Raw genomic sequence first — 20,322 nt, forward strand, 5'->3', positions numbered from 1 at the left:
ACGAAGCATACAGCCCTGATATGCGATTGCCTCTATGCCCCCTGGTCATTGCCTCAGTGCCCTTGAAGTGCTCCAGTAGAAATTAACAATTTCCTCATCATAGAGTGCCCTTTATCAAGAAGAACATGCCTTGTCCTTTTCCTTTCAAAAACAAAGCATACAGGCTTGAGTTCCTCATAAACTCGTTGATTTCTCTTTGAGTACCTGTATTTTTCCTTGCGGATAAAGACAGTGCCAGTCTACTGGTGCGGTAGCTAAGTTCCTGTTTGTTTGAGTACCACTTCACTCGGCTTCTGCGTAATTTTGACACAGATTCCGGGGTCATGGATCATGAAATAGGCCTCTCCCCGTGGGACCCAGAGTCGGCTTAATCTGACCCGAACTTTTTAGAGTGTGCACACCGATATGATTAATAGTCCCATTTTTATCATAGCAATGAACATACACATGAGTGCAAGATACCTGCAGTAAAGTGAAAACTTGTTTTTATTTTTTTAGTGCGTTCTTTTTCCACTACCCTGGATAATGACTCATGAGCAATGTTTGCTGTGTTTACGAACGGTTAAATGTGTCCAATTACCTGAGCTTTTTGTAACTTCAAAATGTTAATTCTGATCTTCGCCCCTCCCAAAGCCTGCCAAGAGTTTTAATTTCAGCCATAAGTTTCAAGAGTAAATAGAATTAGCTGTCGCAAAAAAACTTGTCGGCCAAAGGGACCTTTATAAATGCAAACATAAATTGTTAATCACTTGACATTTCGATCCTAGCCATGGTTCTCCCTTATGCTGGCCAAATGCCAGTTAAAACATCAGGGGACCAGCCAAAATTCACTCCAATTGATCCGGCTGGTTAGCTAGAAAAGATTTTACGTGAAACATGGGCCAATGAAAAAACAAAATGGTAGTCTAGAGAAATTAATGACAAGCTCACTGGTCTTATGGCTAATCAATGAAAACTTTGGGTAAACTCTGCTTGCAAAGTCTGTCCCGGAATATTAAACAATTTCAGGACTAGAACAATCTTATATACTGGATGTACTGTTGTTAAACCTTGCAAAAGACCATTGTATTGGTGACGTCATGGTTTGTTTACTGCATTGCTTACTTGCTGTATAATTTCCGACAGTAGTGCAGAAACACAATGGTTAACAAACTGTGACGTCATTAGTTCTAAAGATCCCTTGTTTGACCTGTCTAAACTGAAAATTAATGAACAACATTTCATTGAGGCTTTTTAAAAGCTTTTTAACTTCTTTGAGAATCCAGGGTAACTCAACCTAATATTAAGCAAAAACTCTGTATGATGAAAACAAAAATAGGTTTAATTTTCATGGTACCAACAATACTGTCCCGTTCATGGTTATGGGAAGAAATATCTGTAATGAGTAATTAGCCTCGGCAATTTCCGCTCAAGCTCGTTTCAGCTGGGAGTAAAGTGTAACCACACTGCCTTTGTCATCATATTGTTATGATGTTGGGTAATATTTAGCTCCGGAAGGCTCTGTAGCAGATCGGGTCACTTCGTCAACAAACCCACTGACTGTGTTTTGTAATATGGTTTGTAAGTTCAGTCCTTTCTTTGTTGGTAAGTTGAACCGTTAAATTGGGGCGCAGAGCGGGTATCTACATCTAGTCACTCAGCACCCATAGCTAGTTGGTGATGATATCATGCCCGGTTAACCGACAGTTCCCAGGGGAGCTTTATATAAGGGCATCGGCCGGTCAGATGACAGATGTCTTGTCAAGGAATTGTTGACTGAGATTCTTCAGGAAATGATTGTGAACGAGTGTAACGGACGAGGCTGGATGGGTGGAAGATCTCGAAATTCATGTGATGGTGAGATCAGGGGAGGGAATTGGGGTTGGTAGTCGAGGAAAGATCCCGGGGATCGTAGCCCCATTTACTGGTAAAGTGTAATAATGTTCACACGTGGTTATGAAGCATGACTTGGCAATGTGGGGACACTTTGTAACCCTTCCAGACTCTTGCCAGCAACAGTTTGCACGTTTAAAGGTACAATGGACACTTTTTGTTATACTCAAAATAATGTTCAGCATAAACACTTTCTTGGTAATGAGCTCCCTCTAAAGTGAGAGAAAACCGGGTAGTTTTTCACTCAAATATTAAAATAGGCCCTTTATTAAGCACCTGAAAGCAAACAAACTTATGCAACAAGGTGTTTTTTCTTGCACTATTCTCATACAACTTTGATGGGTCAAAATTTTACGACTTTTTGTTTGTTGGGAGCTTAGGGTGAAGGGAAAGACTTGGCTGTTGTCGTGGGACCTTTTTGGATAGAATGGGATGGATAAGTATACCTTTAACTCCCCCAAGGTTTGGTGCCCCTTGCAGCCATCTGTGACTGAGCCTCAATTAGAGTATTACCGACATGACCGAGATAGGAACGCCCACTGTATTGTTTTTCCACTAAATTGGTGCTCAACAGGACGAGGGGTTTCTGCAACAGCGAGGCTAGACTTGACTCAAGTCTCAATCCCGTGCCATTGCAGACGGTAAGGGCGCCATGGTATTACGTGTCTGTGCTGTTAGGGACCTCGCACAAGAAAGGGACTTGAACCTAGTCTACATGTACAGCGAGGCACGGCTCGCCCTTGTAGTGGGAATGACTTGTAAGAACCTGGAGGAAATAGTCCTATCCTGAGGCATAGGGACACCTTTGCTTATCTTGCTCTGGCAGTCTCACTCAAATGTCAAGGTCTAAGTTGACTACAGATCTCATGGAAAATACCGAAACTAATTACGTGCTTTTAAAAAGAACTCATGAAGTTGGTCTTCTAGAAGTGAAACTGTTGGTGAAGACTTTGCACAACATCAAGAGGTGCGGTTTCGAGATAGCACCGTGTAATGGTCTAAGTTTTGTCAGGGATTTTGTGATTATTCCGATTGGGTAAATATAAATAAAAATCTTGGTACTGTAGAGCAGGAAATATATCTCAGTATTATCTGGATCAAGGTTTTTAAGATAATGGTACATTTAGGTCTGGGTTACACTTCTTGGGTAGTTGAGGTTAAACTAACGACTGCAAGGCTACATGTACAAGGTGTTGCCTGATATTGGTCCTGAGTTATACCCGGGTACAGGGTTGGGCCAAACCTTTAGGTCCGGGCTTCGTTGAGCTACATGTACATGGTTAGGCCACAGGTCTTGGGGTAATACAGGTACATGTACATGTACATGACATGTCATATGGTAGGTTCGCATTTAGATCTTGGGTACAAGGTTATCCCACTTTTAGGTATAGGGGTCTCAGACTACAAGAGAGCTGAGACACCCGCACTATTGCAGAGGTCAAGGTTCTGATGAATATTGCTCCCGATTGCAATACAATTCAATCAGGGTATGACAAAGCTAGAAGTACTGACACTCGTTTTCTTGTAATCCATCAAATGAATCTCTGCTGATGTTTTCGTTATGTGGGGCAGTGAGGATATTCCTGTTTGTGTATTTACATCAAGGTTTTCTGAAGGCCAATTGATGGGAGTAGGAACGATCGCTTTGATACAAAGTAGGCATAACACGGATAGGATGTTTGACTGATTAGTCCGAGGGGTAGGATGTAGTTCTTTAGGAACAAGCAGCAAAAACAGGAAGTATCCAAGCCGTATTACCGTCGCGATCTGTCTCTCAATTTACCCCTCAAGACTCCAGGGGAGCTGATACTGTCTTCCGCTGCCACATCAAAATATCCACAAGTTCCAAGATCAAAAATAACAGTTTGGGTCGATTAGATTGGGGGGGGGGTGTCCTAAACTGTAGCAGGGTGAGCCCATGTTGGCACGAGGGATGATTTTGAAGTCGTTTCAAAGTGTTATTTGTTAAGTGTTACTTATTTGAAATTGTACTCAGGTGAGGCACAGCGGAAGAAAATAAGCTCACTTTTTGTTTGTATATAAAGAACTTGTGAAGATGAAGAACATTTGTTGTTTGTGAGTAGTTGGACACCACATGTGTTCTTAAATCTCCCGTGTGAAAATGTACCCGTATTTCGGGGCCCGGGGCCAGACACGGTCAAGCCTGGCCTTCAGACCTGTCAGACGCTGGTCACAAGGGGTTTTAAATCACAACTTCTGTTATCTTGACCCAGTGGACCATTTCTACTCGGATTTTGTGAACATATATTGTAGGTTCGTAATCATAGGTTGGTAATAAAGTGTTCCAACTTTAAAAATCTACTTGGTAAGAAGAACTACTTTTGAGAAACTCTTTTGAAAAAGGAGTCCTTCGTAGTATGGTTTGGATTATGTTTCAACCAGTTGACAAACTTTAATCTGAGAAACGTTTTCATGCATGAATCATTTCTCAGATTTTTCAAAGTTGGTGTCCGTTCGCGAATGCTAAGGGTCAGAGATGCAGTTGGTACCTGGTGGCACCTTGCTCAAATTTTCGACTTCAAGTGAACAAAAATATCATGACAATTTGTTTAGCTGTTTTCAAAATTTCACAGGTGACCTTTATTGTCTTGCTTATTTTTCCTATATACTTCAGCACCACACTGACAGACCCAATCTATGACCTGATGTGTAGTCCACAAAGGTTTTACCCGTTCTGACGCCTGCAGCCATTAATCCTCGCGGGGAGAACGACCAACTGCTTCTCCTCGCGGCTGCCGGCCGTTGTCTCGCACCGTGGTTCTCAGTGAAGGGTAAGGCTTCCTTCGCTGATGACACTCTATGACCCAGGAACAATTGTTCACTCAGTGACGCGACACTGTCAGACGATGTCACAGTTTTAAGTAAAACCAAACCAACAGGTTACCCAGGCACACCGTTTTATTTAACAAGGAGTTAGGTCCTGGTTGTGACATTGCTGCATGGTTTGACTGAGTAAGTGCTGACGATTTATTCAAAAATGGCTTCTTGTAATTGATGTGACGTATAGCTGACATGAAGCCTTATTACTTAAGTTACTACTTCCATAGTCTATGAACCCCCTGCACTTTTCAAGCTTCTTGAACATTTATTACAATCAAACAAGTATTAGGGCGTAGGCTTCTTGGTTGTAATTACAGACTTGTTGATCGTCTTGCGCGTTATCTTCGCGATCTAACAAGGATGAGCAATGATTTGCAGCAGATAAAGGATCATGTTTCCAAATCTGTACTGAGTTTTGAAGAGTCTTGATTCAAGACGTTAGTATAAGCATGTTTGTTCACCTGTCTTTGGTCATTCCACAGAATGAGAAATCTGTACTGAGTTTTGAATAGTCTCGAGACGCTAATAGTAAGCATATTTGCTCACCTGTCTTCGGTCATTCCACAGAGTAAGAAAGTGATACTGAGTTTTAAATAGTCTTGATTCAAGACGTTAGTAAGCATGTTTGTTCACCTGTCTTCGGTCATTCCACAGAATGAGAAAGCAATACTGAGTTTTGAATAGTCTTGATTCAAGACATTAGTAAACATGTTTGTTCATCTAATAAGAATTTATTAAATGGTTTAAGAGCAACGAACTCAAGCTCTGATGTCTCTGATCAACATATAAGCCCTTTTCGAATCCACTTCAGCTTTACATTCGGCTTCATCAGGCTCCGTCTGAAGCCCTGAGCGCGTACCCAAAGCACACTCATAAAGTCAAATCAACCGCGGGGCCAAGCTAGCCTGAGCCGAATCTGGAGCCGAAGCCGTGGTTTTTAAAAGAACCATAGTGTGGATACAAGTCCCGATCTTGGCACTTGTGTCCTTGAACTTCTGTCCCAGATGGGGCATCAAGCTTGTAATACTCTCGTCGACCCCCTCAGTGTTTGCCAGAGGCTCTGAGTATATTCAACCTTTTAGAAAGATATGTTGTTGCAGTGATGAATTCTGAGACCTAATTATTTAGCACCTTCTAAGGGCTTACAAGGCGCATACAGCAGCCACAGCCAGGAACACCGGAGCGAACCCCTTCTCTTTTCGATAAGTCCACTGGGTTCTTTTACATGCGTTACACAACACATGGGACCAATGGCTTTACATCCCATCCGATGGACGAAGCAATGGTTAAGTCTCTTGCTTAAGGACACAAGTGTCACTGCTGTGGATTCGAACCCACACTCTGCTGATCAGAAACCCCAGAGTTTGAATTCGGTGCTCTTAACCACTCGGCCACGAAACTTCCAGGTAGAATAAACCATAACGAAACCAGCACATTTTCACCACAAACTTGATCAAGCTTGACAAACAAATATTCAAAATTAACTTTATTAAGTTTGCTTTGATCCTTTATAAAGGAAAACCACAAGCAGTACTGGTTCTCGAAAATAATCCTTACGATTCTCTCAATCATAATTTTGCTCTTTTCAGAAGAATTATTTGGAAAGTTTGATATGATTCATAGAGAAGTGATAGATGGTTATGACTCACAGTTTGTAGTAAACCCACAGTTAATAAACTTGAGTATAATTCTATGCAATTTTCACTCTAGGGAGGTTTGCAGTAAAGCACCACGGTAACCTTTTCGTAGAGACAGAGTTTAGATCTGAAAGCTCTACTAAACAGTAGCACAAGGATTTGTATGGAAACAAGAGATACTTTTTGATTTACGTCCTTTCAAGCCAAGATTCACGTATGTTCAGTGGTTTCGTTCCTTGCCTTTCTTTGTTTTACCTCCTATGTGAATTTTAAAACCCACCCTAAAGACAGTGGACACTATTGGTAATTCCTCAAAATAATTATCGTCATAAAACCTTTCTTGATTACGAGTAACTGGGAGAGGTCGATAGTATAAAACATTATGAGAAACAGCTCCCTCTGAAGTGCCATAGTTTTCGAGAAAGAAGTATCTTTCCACGAATTTGATTTCGAGACCTCAGATTTAGAACTTGAGGTCTCGAAATCAACCATCTAAACGCACACAACTTCGTGTGAAAGTTTTTTTTTTCTTTCATTATTATCTCGCAAGTTCGATGACCGATTGAGCTCAAATTTTCACAGGTTTGTTATTTTATGCATATGTTGAGATACACCAACTGTGAAGACTGGTCTTTGACAATTACCAATAGTGTCCTCTGTCTTTAAGCTGAAGCAGGAGTTTTTAGTTTTATTAGACTTGACACTTTTCTTCATGTTTGTCTTGCAGTCCCACCTCCGTCCATACAGTAGTCTATTGAGGGACTAAGACTCGAATGAACAAACTTCCCATGTGAAAGTTTCCCAAATATGGCGACAAGTCACTCAGTCTTTGCCAACTTTTCGCCACCATTTGTCATCGTCTGATAGTCCCAAAACAGACAGAATTATGGGTGTACCCCGTTGTACCAGCCACACCAGGGACTTTGCGTTGAACTTGGCTAGGTCTTTGGTCTTCTTTGGGTAAATTAAATCACCAACCAATTTATAGACAATCCAATTGTACGTCTTGGGATGGTCCGTTCTAATAAACTAAGTGGTACTTTGTGGAAGGAATTACAAAAACCCAGACATCTTGCGAAACCAAACAAATTGGTTTAAGGATGACACAACACCACTGACTGCTTATCTGAACAACAAGATTCGGTTATTAGAGGAGTGGACCAGTCACTCTTTTAGCATGCGATATTACTGTGTGGAGGTGTAGTTGGAAAGTGAACCAGGAACTGGTGTCTTATTCACATTTTGCCATTTATGTTCAGAGTTATCAAACAGTACAGACCCTTCAGGTTAACTTGCTTAATCAGAACTATAGACAGTCCCTATCGCAACAGCCAACACTAGCTGATAATATCTCCAGCCAAAATAGATACACTTATCATTAAGATGATCATTAATATTGGCAGAAGTCCAGCGCTCGAAATTGGGATTCGGCCAAGCAAGTTTGTTGCCATTTATTTTCAGAGTCAATACCAAACGTGTACAGATCCTTTAAGGTTAATTTGCTTTTAAAACAAAACTAAACAGTCCCTTTCTGAACACCCAACAATAGCTGATATACATGTCTCCAGCCAAATCTGCCTTTAACCATTAACATTTAGTGAGGTGATCATTTGGCAAATGGCATCAGTGCTCAAATTATATACTAGAAACTGGACCCTTGTAAACTTGTACTGACCATGTGTACACTGTTGTAGACCGGTGTAGACCGGTAAAGACTGTAGTTATCCGGTATAGACCGTTTAGGACCGGTTTAGACAATTATAGATCGGTAAGACTGTTATAGACCGCTGTAGACCATCACTGACTGCTATAGACCGCCATTGACTGAGTGTTAGTGTTATATTGAACAGTTTAAAAACTCATCAGAGATGGACATCAACAAGATTGATAATAAGAGTAACTATATATAAATATTAATAGTAAACTTGCGGGTACAACCATGTGTAAATCTCTTTTGAAGGAGTGGTGGCTCTGAAAAGAGCTGGTTTGGTCTCGACGTATACTCTGCTCGTCTTCAGGAGAATGCTATTAAGTACACATAATATAGAATAAGCTCCAGGGAGCACTATCACAGCAAGGCGTATTGCAAAACTCCTTAGATGTCCATGTCATATGGAATGTATTAAGCCTACAACCAAAACACATTGTGATGACGATGGTACAACATCTACAAGGGATTCCAACAATACAAAACAGAAAGGGTTTATTACTTCGGCTGTTTTTATCAAAGATTTCCCCTTCGCCAGGCCATGGCAATTACACCAGCTTCCTGGGCAGACCCCATTCAAATTGAACTGGTTATCATGCCAGATCTATCTTATTGTACGATGACGAGAAGCCATTTTGTTTTGATTGAAAGGAAGGGTTGGGTTGGGACAAAAATAGACTGAGACGTCTGGTTTCCTTCTCCTTAGACAGTTCATTCAGACAAGTTGATTCACTCCCCAGAGAGACTGTCCACTTTTTAAACTTTCAAAACAAAAAGAAACACACACCCAACCAGCGTCGTTTAGTGACTGTATTTTCCTCAAACACACAAAGCAGGTAAAACAAAAAGGATTCCTAGTCATGGTAGGCCTATAATAAGTCAATTAAGATCAAGCTAGGGTCAAGCTAAGTATTAAGTTCATACCAGTGCCAGTCATTTAGAGAACATTAGAGGATGTTTGTCAAAATCGAGTTAGGATATCATTTGAAAACCTCCTGTAATGACTGTTGCCTGTTTGCAAAAATCGAAACTAATTATGACGAACTTGAAGTAAATGGCGAACATAAAAACGAGCCATAAATTTTTGTTTGAAATTGAGCCGAGGTCAAATAATGGGGTAAGAAAGAGAATTCATCAATTTACTAGTACCTTTGGACAAACATAACATGTGATTGGGAATCAATTTTTTGAACCTATAGGACCAAAACAAAATGGCTCCTGTCGTTTCATTATTTTTGTACAATGTACATGTACAATGTATGTATTTATATATTTATTTATTTTCTAAAACCTTTGCCTTTGTTACCTGACTTAAGATTTGTTTCACTCGTTTTGGATGAATTTGGCAAATTGCAATTTACGGTGGCCAGTAGGCTGGCTAAAAATAGTGAAGGACATAATGCAGCCTCTGAAATACTTTTTTACTAGATGTTCAGGGATCACTCTTCCATAATAACTCTTATCAGCTGAAATCAACTAACTTAAATTTGTTAACATTTAGTTTAAGACCTTTAATCCCACCTCACTTCCAGCCTTAAAACATTTTGACTATTTTTTAGTCTGCATCCTGCGGTAATCTTAGCTTTCCACACCGGGATGCCTGGGGAGGGGCAGGAACCAGATCCAATCCTCGAATGCCGCTTGTATAGGATGCTACATTATTACAGACTGTACATCCAAAAACCTTCATCCGAACTCCCTTAAGAGTGGATTCGGAAATAAATAGAGGAGGACCAGAAATTGACTAAGGTGTAGAAAACAGATGGCTGAATATCAATGAGTTGAGTGTGTCTAGCATTCCTGGTGTCTGGAGCGATAATTTATGAACAGAGGTAAGCTTGGGCGATATCACGATATTATCGAATATCGCGACACTAATTTGGAAACGATTTCGATATCAGATCGATTTGGTTTTAATCGAAATTGATATATCGCGATATATCACGATGTATCGCGATATCGATTAAGTATCGCAATATCGCGATTTATTTCTTAGCTGAGACATCTTGCACCCCATAGGTTTGGAGTAAAACCAGAAGAACAGGTCATTAGAACACCTCTCTTATGCTATGACTGTCTCTTCAACAACTTTCACTGGGAGTTTGAAGACAGTGATGATGTCAAATTTAATTAGTCGCGATTATATCGAATATCGCGATATCTTGTCGGCGATATATCGTGAATAAAGTAAATCGATATCGCCCAAGCTTAAACAGGACACTGGTACTGATGAAGAGGCATAAACAATCTAATCCATTATATTATACACGTACATAAATGCACTGGACAGTCAGACACCCCTTGTCAAAGATGAGCATTCCACACAAGCAAAAAGTTTGACTAAAAGAAATGGTCATCGAAGTTGCAAGAGCATAATGAAAGAAAAAACACCCTTGTGTGTACTTTCAGATGCCTAAAAAGGCTTTGCCCTTCAATGTATGTCTTTTATCAGATTCAAATATTTGAGTGAGAAATTACCTCTTTCTCAAAAACCAACCTTACTTCAGAGGGAGCCGTTTCTCACCACTTCGTAACAGCTCTCCATTGTTGTTTTATGCTAACAGTTATTTTGAGTAATTACCAGATGTGCCTTTAACTCTTGAATATGGATTATTACAGGAAACAGGAGAGAAGTAACATAGTCGTGGTTAAATTAGGAAAGCTTAAACATGTACATAAAACTAAAATAGGTTTTCCGGATGAAACATTTCTATGATATATATCTGTCCTAGTCTGCATGCTATATAGACCTAGATTTTGCGGCAATTTTCACGAGACGGTCTCTTGCCGATGCTCCCTGGAGGAGATTCTTTACCGTGTAAAGTGCCCTGCGGTCCCGTTTGACTTTCTCTGTGCTCCCACGGTGCCATGAGTAGACTACGGAGAGAGCGGATGACCCGAATTTCATTCTGAACCGACACTGATAGAGGTATCTGATTGGTACAGGAACTCTTAATGGGTTAGGAAGGAGAGCACGTGACCGGAAAAAGTGGGGTTATGATGACCAGTTATTACTAAACTCACATCTTTCCAAGCGGATGAATTTTACTTAGGCGTCCTAACTTTCATTCATAACAAGGGCAAAGAAAACAAAGCATGAGCTCATTACTCCGACATGTGTACAGAGCTAATAATATCATTTTGGGGCATGGTGTCCCCCCCCCCTCTATGTCTGCATGGTGGGCTTAGAAACTCGTGAATTCTTTAGATAATTTCAGGTGGGTTTAATACTTCTGTTCTAGAGTAGAATTGTGTCTGTTAAAGTAAAGTGAACATAGGGGGTACCTGAATCCCCACAACACCACAGAATCAAGATGTTTCAAACGCTTGGTGTAACCGAAGTACGTAGCTGCCCCTTCCCAGCGAGGTCTTGTACCAAATCGACCCCCCCCCCCCACCCCCCTTGCTCAATGGCAAAAGTGTTATCTTCTGGGATCAGAATCCACAAGTGCTATCTTCTGGGACCCGAATCCACACGCTTGCCCATGACACTCCAGAATCAAGATGTTACCCAAGTAGTTGTAACCCAAGAAGTTGCTCTTCCCAGGAAGGTCGTGTACCCAACCTACCCCCCTGCCGGGCTGACTCTGTCATCACTGATTGCTCATCTACGATTGCAACGCGCAGTCAATATGGCGACTGTGATTACATAGCCATAGAAGATGGAAAGGGAACCATACTTTTTATCATGATACTGAAGCCTTGAACGGCAAAGAAAATTTTCACCCCATGATTTGTTTTCATTTTTTGATGTATCGAGCGAATCCATGCAGGAAGCATTTCTATAGGAACGCCCACCTTTTTATTTAAGATCCCCGTTTTTCGTGTCCGTTTTTTTAACAAGATAATTATGATTCCTGAGATGTAGTCAGTTCTGCTTAAAGGCACGGGACACCTTTGGTAACTGTCAAAGGCTAGTATTCTCACTTGATGTATCCCAAACATATGCTTTACAAATCTGTGAAAATTTGGACTCAATTGGTCATCAAAGTTGCAAGAGAATAATGAACGAAAAAACAACGAAGAAAATCAAAGTTAATCACATATAAACGTAGCAAAAAAAAGCGATGGAGAGAAGTAGTTTTTTAGTTTTAGAACTGTTTATGGGGAAACACACGCAATCATTTAGGGACTGAAAACCCAATCCATAGCGCTCATGGCAGGTTTCAAACCAGGATCTTAGAGATATGTTAAGAAAGCGAGGAGAGAGACCACTACGCCCGATCGTAACTGAAATCCTGGAACTGTAATCACCTTAGGTTTGTGGCTTAGGACTGTCAAGAACCTGCGACGTGTTTACAGAGCGAGAGGAAATTGCTTATGACTTCAATTCATATCAGTTAATAGACATGACTGGGTTTGTGACTTGTCTAATCACTAAGACATAATTAGTACGGGGTCGACATAAGGATGATGTGGTTTGTGATAACCAAGTTAATAAGAGGGTCAAAGAGATTGAAATATCAACAGCGAACACCACTCGACCGTACTGAAAATGACATCACTGTTCAAATCTGCCCTACCAACATGGCATCTGTGAGCGTGTGCGTGAAGGGTGTGCGTTCGTGTGCCATGTAGAACTTCAATTGCTGGGGCTGCGTGCTTCGTTGATGTGCGCGCTAAGACACACATACGGTAAAGCAATAATTTCAAACCATAAACATAACATTGAAATTAGGCATGACTATTTAGCATAGTATTCACTGTGTTTAAACATAGAGCAAAGTCATTAGCGCTGGTTGTAAAACTGACCGCGGTAACACACATGGTACCTTTGAAGTTCGACTAGTTGTAACTCCTTCTGTTCCTTGCTCTATGGTCTAAGTATATGGTTTAAAGGGAAAGTCTTCTTTGGGTTTTTGGAACTGTTCAATGGAACTACAGTGTATATAAAATAAAACTAAAACAACTAACTTTAACTCCGGAAAGTCAGAGCGTATTATTCAGTTCATGCTGGAAGAATATTCAGTAATTGGAATACACAATCTGAGAAATGAATCTGACAGTAACATTCCTCAGAATCCACATTAAGTCATGTACATGTACATACGTGGTCGATCACACGAAACATGAACACTGTGTGCGACTTTTTTGTATCATAATACCTTTAAGCTCCAACGGGGCAATGAAAGAAATTTGTGGATTACATTATATTATATTTATAGTAAAACATAATTATGCAAGCTACATCAATAATAACTTTACCCCTTACATGTACGGTCAACTTCCATGAAGTCTAAAACATCCGTATATCCAGTTCTATTTTTATACCAGAGTACGGAATGTTTCCAATTATAAATTATTTTTATCTCTGAGAGTAAATTCTCAAAAGCCCTGTTAAATTATAATAAGCGGTGAGACCTGCCGATAGCACTTAGAAAATGTAGGCAGGACGTGTTTGTGTTTTATCACCGAAGGCGGGGGTTTCCTGGCACTTTGGTCTCCTTATCCCCATGGGACCCTGCGCAAGGGGGAGCCCCAAAGGCTAGGGGGAGCCTCGGGGGCTGAGGGGAGCCCCCCTTAGCTAGCACCTTCCGACCCCGGGTACATCAATCTCAGGAATACAAAATTGAAGCAATTGATCTCCTTTTACCGTCATTCTTTAAATTAATGTTTCCTCATGAAAACATGTCAAGCCAAAGTTTAATTTCCCAACTCAAGGCAGGGACATACACTAAGAGCATTTGCTTAATTTCTATGCACTCCAGGCCTTGGGCTTTGGAAATGTGACTAGATATGGTAAGTTTAACATTTAAGAGTAACATACTGTCATCAATTTGACCTTACAGAAAACATTTCTTTTCTGAAGATAACGACTATAGGGATGACCTTAGCTTGATACATGGTTCTAAAACAACACTAGAACCCAAAGGTACGGAAGCCCATTGCCTTGCCAATAATACTCTGATACCAATACCTTTATTACACGCGTCAGTAACAGTTCAGTCTGGCACCATTGGGCTTCCGTATTTTAAGAAGAAGCATTAACCAGTATGTATTTGAGTTGTGTGTTTGAATGCACATTATTTTGCTGAGCACCACAATGTCACAAATAACCCAGTCTCTTTCAGTGGCATCATTACCTATCGAGCGAGCAGCGCCTACTGGGGTTAAAAAACACCAGAGACCAATCACCCGTGGGAACTAAGTTGCGCCAGATCATAACGGTTGAGTTTTTGAATGCAGGTCAACACCACGTCATGGATAAACAAACCGTGCTGGTTGGCATTGAATGGCCGAATGTTAGTAAATTCAACATTTTCTGCAAACTTTCAATGAAATAAAATATCTCCCATGATCATTGGTTGCTTTGTTTCACACAAAAAATCAACTCTGTTTTTAAATAGTTGTGTGGCATTGTTGAGCTTCGGCCGTTTGCTTTGTTTTGCATTTGTGGCTTTCCATAGATTTCAAACCTCGGTTGGCAACAACTCGAGGCTCAGTTGGTAAAAACTCTGGCTGTGAAGCGAAAGAAAGAAATCTTACTGTGGATCAAACATCCCTTCATACTATAGCCTTGCAGAACGACAAGGCGGATTAGCACTGTGTAGTTTCCTAATTACAATATGGTGCCAGTGAATCTGTGTGAATTAAACAGATAAATCGGACATGTGTTGCTGGTTAATAAAGATATAACCCATGTAGATCGATCATGACTGTTGTCAATGTTGACAACGTGGAAAGGGGACATCCATTTTGTTATGGGTTAAATGTAGCACAGGTACCGTGGATGTTTTGCAAATTGTATCATAGGTTCACGGAAGTGTTTGGTCTTTAGCGCATCTTAAAGGGGCACATTGACTTCTAATTTGGGAGTTCGGGGCTTAAAATCACTCCTTTGCTGTGAAATGAGTATGGTTGGAAAGATGTTTTTAAAAGTTAAAGAGTATAATTCATGAGCCGCACAAATGATTCTTGAAAAAGTCTGGTTTTCCTTTTACTTGGTGTATTACTTCACATAACGGCAGACCTTGTTCAGCTCAAGAAGTTAGTTGTGTCAACTAGAGCACCCTAGTCGAAACGTTGGGAGTAGCACGGCCCACCGACTCTTTTAAATAATAACATCAGGGATTGCATAGTAAAACCATGCTGCACCTTGTTTTACTGTTTGTAAACAACACTGTAAGGGATGATCGCAGGATTCCCATGTTCCCAAAACCTGATTAAGTATGCACTTTATCTTTCTTTATTTAGGTGACATACTCTAAATAGCATTCTTAACGTTACCTTTAACAGTTTTTAAAGAGACTTCAATAATTTTGTTTTGTTATTTGCGGAATAGGAAACGACCTTTAGGTAATGGACTTAAGCATACTTAACTTGGTCTAAGGCCAATTATTGTTTATCAGCATTTCCTGGAAGGAGGGGCATTTAAAATTTAAGGGGAAAACATAATTTTTTGCTTTGGGTGCGATTAGTTTATTTTGTATTATTATTTTTGTTTTGCAAGTTTGCCCCAAGCAAGGCTAAAATCTATGAGGAAGAAAGAAAAGAATTATCAAGTGTTGACGTAAAAGCTTCCAATGAGTTCTTAATTGGTCTCAACGTTTTGACAAGCTTGCTTTTGTCATCTATACCATTACATGTCTACGTTATGTACTTAGCAAGTAGTCACACACGGTGTTACCAAAGATATATTGATATCTCACCATGCAATGCTTCAAATCCCATATAATATATAATGTTTTGTTTTGTTCTAACAGTTGTATATCACTGCACGTTCGAGTCGAATGAGGATTGCAAGATCGAGCAAGACCCGAGTGATGATTTTGACTGGGAGGTCCATCGAGGCTTAGCGCCCATCAACCACCAGCGAAGACTACGCCATCTCCGGAGGAAGAGAGGCAGCATTCGGGCCGAATCGTGGCCGGGTCCCATGGGTCTAATTCAGGTACCTGATCCAGTGGATGAATGGGATGCGGATAACGGGAACATCTTTCTTGATCTGCCGCCAAAGATGCAACCAGGGAGGCATTTTGTGGATCACACTTATGGGAATCAGTCAGGTATGTTAGTTAGTTTGATATTGGACATTGTATATTCACATACAAACCTATAATGTCAAAATATGTCCAATATCGAGTTAGAAAAGTACATATTCCTTATACCAACCGGTGTCAATGTCCAACGTTCAATATTGAAATAGCAACGTATATTCACTGTACAAAGTACATGTTAATGTTAAGTGTCCAAACTCGAAATAGAAAAGTACACATTCACTGTAGAAACCTATGCAAATAGCCAATGTTCAATATTACCAAAATAACAAAGTATATTAACTGTACAAGTAAATCAATATGTCAAACATCGAAATAGCAGAGTAGAGACGTTCACTGTGCAAACCTATGTAAATAGCCAATGTTCAATATTACCGAAATAGCAAAGTATATTAACTGTACAAGTAAATCAATATTTCAAATACCGAAATAGCAGAGTTGAGACGTTCACTGTGCAAACCTATGTACATGTAAATAGCCAATGTTCAAAACTACTGAAATAGCAAAGTATATTAACTGTACAAGTAAATCAATATGTCTAATATCGAAATAGCAGAGTAGACGTTCACTGTGCAAACCTATGTAAATAGCCAATGTTCAAAACTACCGAAATAGCAAAGTATATTAACTATACAAGTAAATCAATATGTCTAATATCGAAATAGCAGAGTAGACGTTCACTGTGCAAACCTATGTAAATAGCCAATGTTCAATACTACCGAAATAGCAAAGTATATTTACTGTACAAGTAAATATGTCCAGTATTGTCGTGAAATAGCAGAGTAGACGTTCACTGTGCAAACCTATGAGAAAGTCCAATGTCCAATATGAATAACTTTACTGTCAATACTAAAAGGTCTACAAAAACAGCTTGTTGGGTTTCTCAGCTGCAGACATCTATAACTACTAATTCATGTTTTTTATACTTTTTTGTGATACCCAATTGAAGAAACACATCAAACAAACACCTCACTTTTAGCAACAATTCTTACTCCAAACTTTACAGGACACTTTGCCCACCTGGTCGCCGCAAAGAACGGCCGGACGAGCGGGCATGCTCGCATCATGTCCCCACCCATCACGATTCCGGACTCTCTGGAAGCAGATCTCAAGTTTTTCTACCATTTGTGGAATGCTCAAGAGAACCCAACAGCGGGTACCTTAAAGGTCTTTGCTTGCCAGCAGCAGGACTTAGTGTTTAAGGCATCTACTAGTGCGGGTAGCGTGTGGATGGAAGCTGAAATACGTATCCAGTGCAATGGTACATTTAGGGTAAGTACTTTCAACATGTGTTTACAAGAAACTTAAGCCCGGTTCATACTTCCTGTGAATGCGAATGTAAGGCGAGTTTGACGTGAATTTGACCTCACAACTACCGGTATCCTTTCGCAGCGGTATGCGCAAGTGGGATGAGTTGTCCAGAGCTAAACTGCTGCGAAAATCGTGACTTCAACATTCGCTTCGCATTCACATTCGCAGAAAGTATGAACCGGGCTTATTAGCGCAATCTAACTTCCATTAGGTCAGTGGTCAGGTGAAGTAACCAAAGATTTTACAATATCAATCATTACTCCTGAAGACGAGCAGTACTGTTCGAAACATCAAGACCACACCGGCTCTTTTCAGAGCAACTCTCACATAAAAGAGGTGCTGTACACTTTGTTGAACCCACAAGTTTACCATTCATTTGTAGTTACTTCCAATTCAATTACATTTATTTCTGTGCTCACAATCTAAAAAGACAGAATCACTAGTACAATACAAGCAGTACATGAGTAAACATGGTCGATGATTTTAAGAAGAAAAAAAGCTAACATTAAGAAATTAGTAAATAGGCTATTCAAATCAGCCAAGGCTTGTGAGGGTAAGCCTTAGATAACGTAACAACAATAAGCAAAGACATTAACAAAACAAAAACACGATAGAAAAGACTGAAGAGAGTGCAGAATTTAACAGCAATTTGAGCTAAACACAGAAAATGCACAAGAAATAATGCCAAAATTAGGACCATTAGAAGCAAAACAAAAAGAGAGTTGAAGGGGTAGGGGAGGGGCGAAGGAGTAGTCAGGAGAAAGCCTAGTTACAATGAGCGAGTATGGCTATTTTGTAATCCTAGGAATCATGTTCCAAAAAAGTGGGACACAATATTGATAGAAACCTGAAAGATCAGACGCAAAACTGATAAAAAGTTGTTTCTTCCCTTTCCCCCACAAAAGTTGTTTGACAGCTTTCTAATTTATTTATACCAAAGTGTGATTGCAGATATTGTTTGACACTGTAAAGGAAGACAAGCCACAAATTAGACTGATTTTAATCTCTGTTAGCCTGATCAGCAGAAGTCGGTCGAGTTAAGGGTTTTAATCGTTGACACCCATTCATCAAACATGGGAAATTGACTATCTGGGAGTGGATGTCTCTACCATTGACACGGGGCACTTGTGGTAATAATTTGAGACTGACTTCCAGCCCCCCCCCCCTTTCTGATGAAGACACAGGGCCATGTTTCACCTCGTCCCACCAGTGACAAGTTGCACCTGTAGATCAATTTGGAACTGATTTGTCAAGGATTTGTAATTTAGAGGAAGTCCCAACTTCCATCTTAATAAGCAATTGATAAACTTTAGTTTTAAAACGAAGCCGTTCCTGTTTTGGAAGTAACTTGTCGGCAGTGAATTTCATGCGCAGTGACTGGGGTATATTCATGAGTTACCGTGACAAGGTGCACGAGTTGGGCTTTTCAGACCGTACACTTTTTTTGCCGACTTTGATTAGTTTATCTTTTATTGATGTTTGATGCAAAAAAAAACCGATTGAACAGTTTAATGTGGATCTTTATTGGTGACTTCCAGAATATTTGTTGGCCAGAGATTTATTTTCTAAACATGAACCGTTTGAGGATGTTAAGGACACTATGATTTCTACGTTTAAAAAGATTTTTAATAAAATTGCTACTTTTGGTTTAATTTTTTCAAAATGTGAGTTTAATTACTTCTAAATCTGGAACTTTCGTTTCTCGCTTTAATATTGAAAATGTGCTATCAATATTTTATAACAGTATAAGACAAATCTCTAAAACCAACTCAGTCCAGCACCATTCTTTGTGCAGCTCGAAACATTAGCCTTGAATTGCCTTTTGTCTTCATATCACCAGATCATATTCGAAGGATTTATTAGTGGGACTGACACAGATATCGCAATCGACGATGTTAATGTTACAGTGTGTGGTAAGTAGAGACAATGTTATTGTAATTGTATTGTTGTTGTTGTTGTTGTTGCTGTTGCTGTTGCTGTTGTTGTTTCTGTTGCTGTTGTTGTTGCTGTTGATGTTATTATTGTGAGAGGCATGCTGCTGTTCTTGTTAGTGTTGTTGTGGTTGCTGCTTCTGTTGTTGTGCTCTTGCTGTTATTTTTATGTCCCTGGCGAATCAACTCCAAACTTGGTTTGTGGATTGGTCATGGGATCCCCCAGAAGCCTATTGGTTTTGGACCCCCTCAGATAAGTATTAAGCTCACTATGGCTAAAACAATAACTCGAAAAGGACTTGGTGTAGCAATTCCAATCTGAGCGGGTTTTTGTGTTTTTTGTATGGTTGTCATTTTTGTGGCTGGTACTGTTGGTGATGCCTTTGGTGTTGCGTTTGTTGCTGTTCTTAATGTCTCTGTTGAAGTTGTATCAAATTTATATGAATTAATCTTTGAGATTAAAAGTTTCCCTTTTTATTCTTAATCAATACAAAGCATCTATCACAATAAATTGTCAACCCTACAAGGCAGCGGTACTTTGCTAATCAAACGTTATGTTTTCATGCAGATTTCCCATTTTTCAAACCAAACATAACTTGGGACAATAATGATTCCAGCGATGAAGCCAAGGCGACCATTATGGCCACTAAAGCGCCCTCTTTGACGAAGGGTGATGCAGGTACTCCAATCGATCCAGGACTGGGACCCGACAGCCCAGGGACAGGAATGGACCCTCAAACGGCGGGTAAATAATCAGAATAACATACTGCTATAACAAAAGCTTTAAGTTTACCACCATAAAGGCTGGTTTATGGTTGGTCACGCGATGGTCGTGCGATGTAAATCTTGACAGGCGCAAATCGCTGAGGTCTAAAAACTGTGTCTTTTTTGACCATGTGTCAAGATTTTCATCGCCTGACCATCGCACGACCGACTTTTACTTGGCCTAAACAAGTGAAATGTTACCTTGAAAAAGAAACAAGTGGCACTCACCTTGTGCTCCTGGCAGAGACTCTGTCTGCTCC

The 20,322-nt window shown here is 40.1% G+C and overlaps 1 protein-coding gene across 2 annotated transcripts in view; it reads left to right on the forward strand.

Moving 5' to 3' along the window:
- LOC139952761 (uncharacterized) overlaps positions 1-20,322 on the forward strand; it is a 38,419-nt gene that overhangs the window by 14,260 nt on the left and 3,837 nt on the right. For both annotated transcript variants that reach the window (XM_071951987.1, XM_071951986.1), the window contains exons 4-7: positions 15,762-16,064; positions 17,062-17,327; positions 19,207-19,279; positions 19,866-20,042. In XM_071951987.1, coding sequence (XP_071808088.1) covers positions 15,762-16,064; positions 17,062-17,327; positions 19,207-19,279; positions 19,866-20,042 — 819 coding nt within the window. The remainder of the gene's footprint in view (positions 1-15,761; positions 16,065-17,061; positions 17,328-19,206; positions 19,280-19,865; positions 20,043-20,322) is intronic.

The sequence above is a fragment of the Asterias amurensis genome, chromosome 20, assembly GCF_032118995.1.
Source record: "Asterias amurensis chromosome 20, ASM3211899v1".
NCBI classification, from domain to species: Eukaryota; Metazoa; Echinodermata; class Asteroidea; order Forcipulatida; family Asteriidae; genus Asterias; species Asterias amurensis.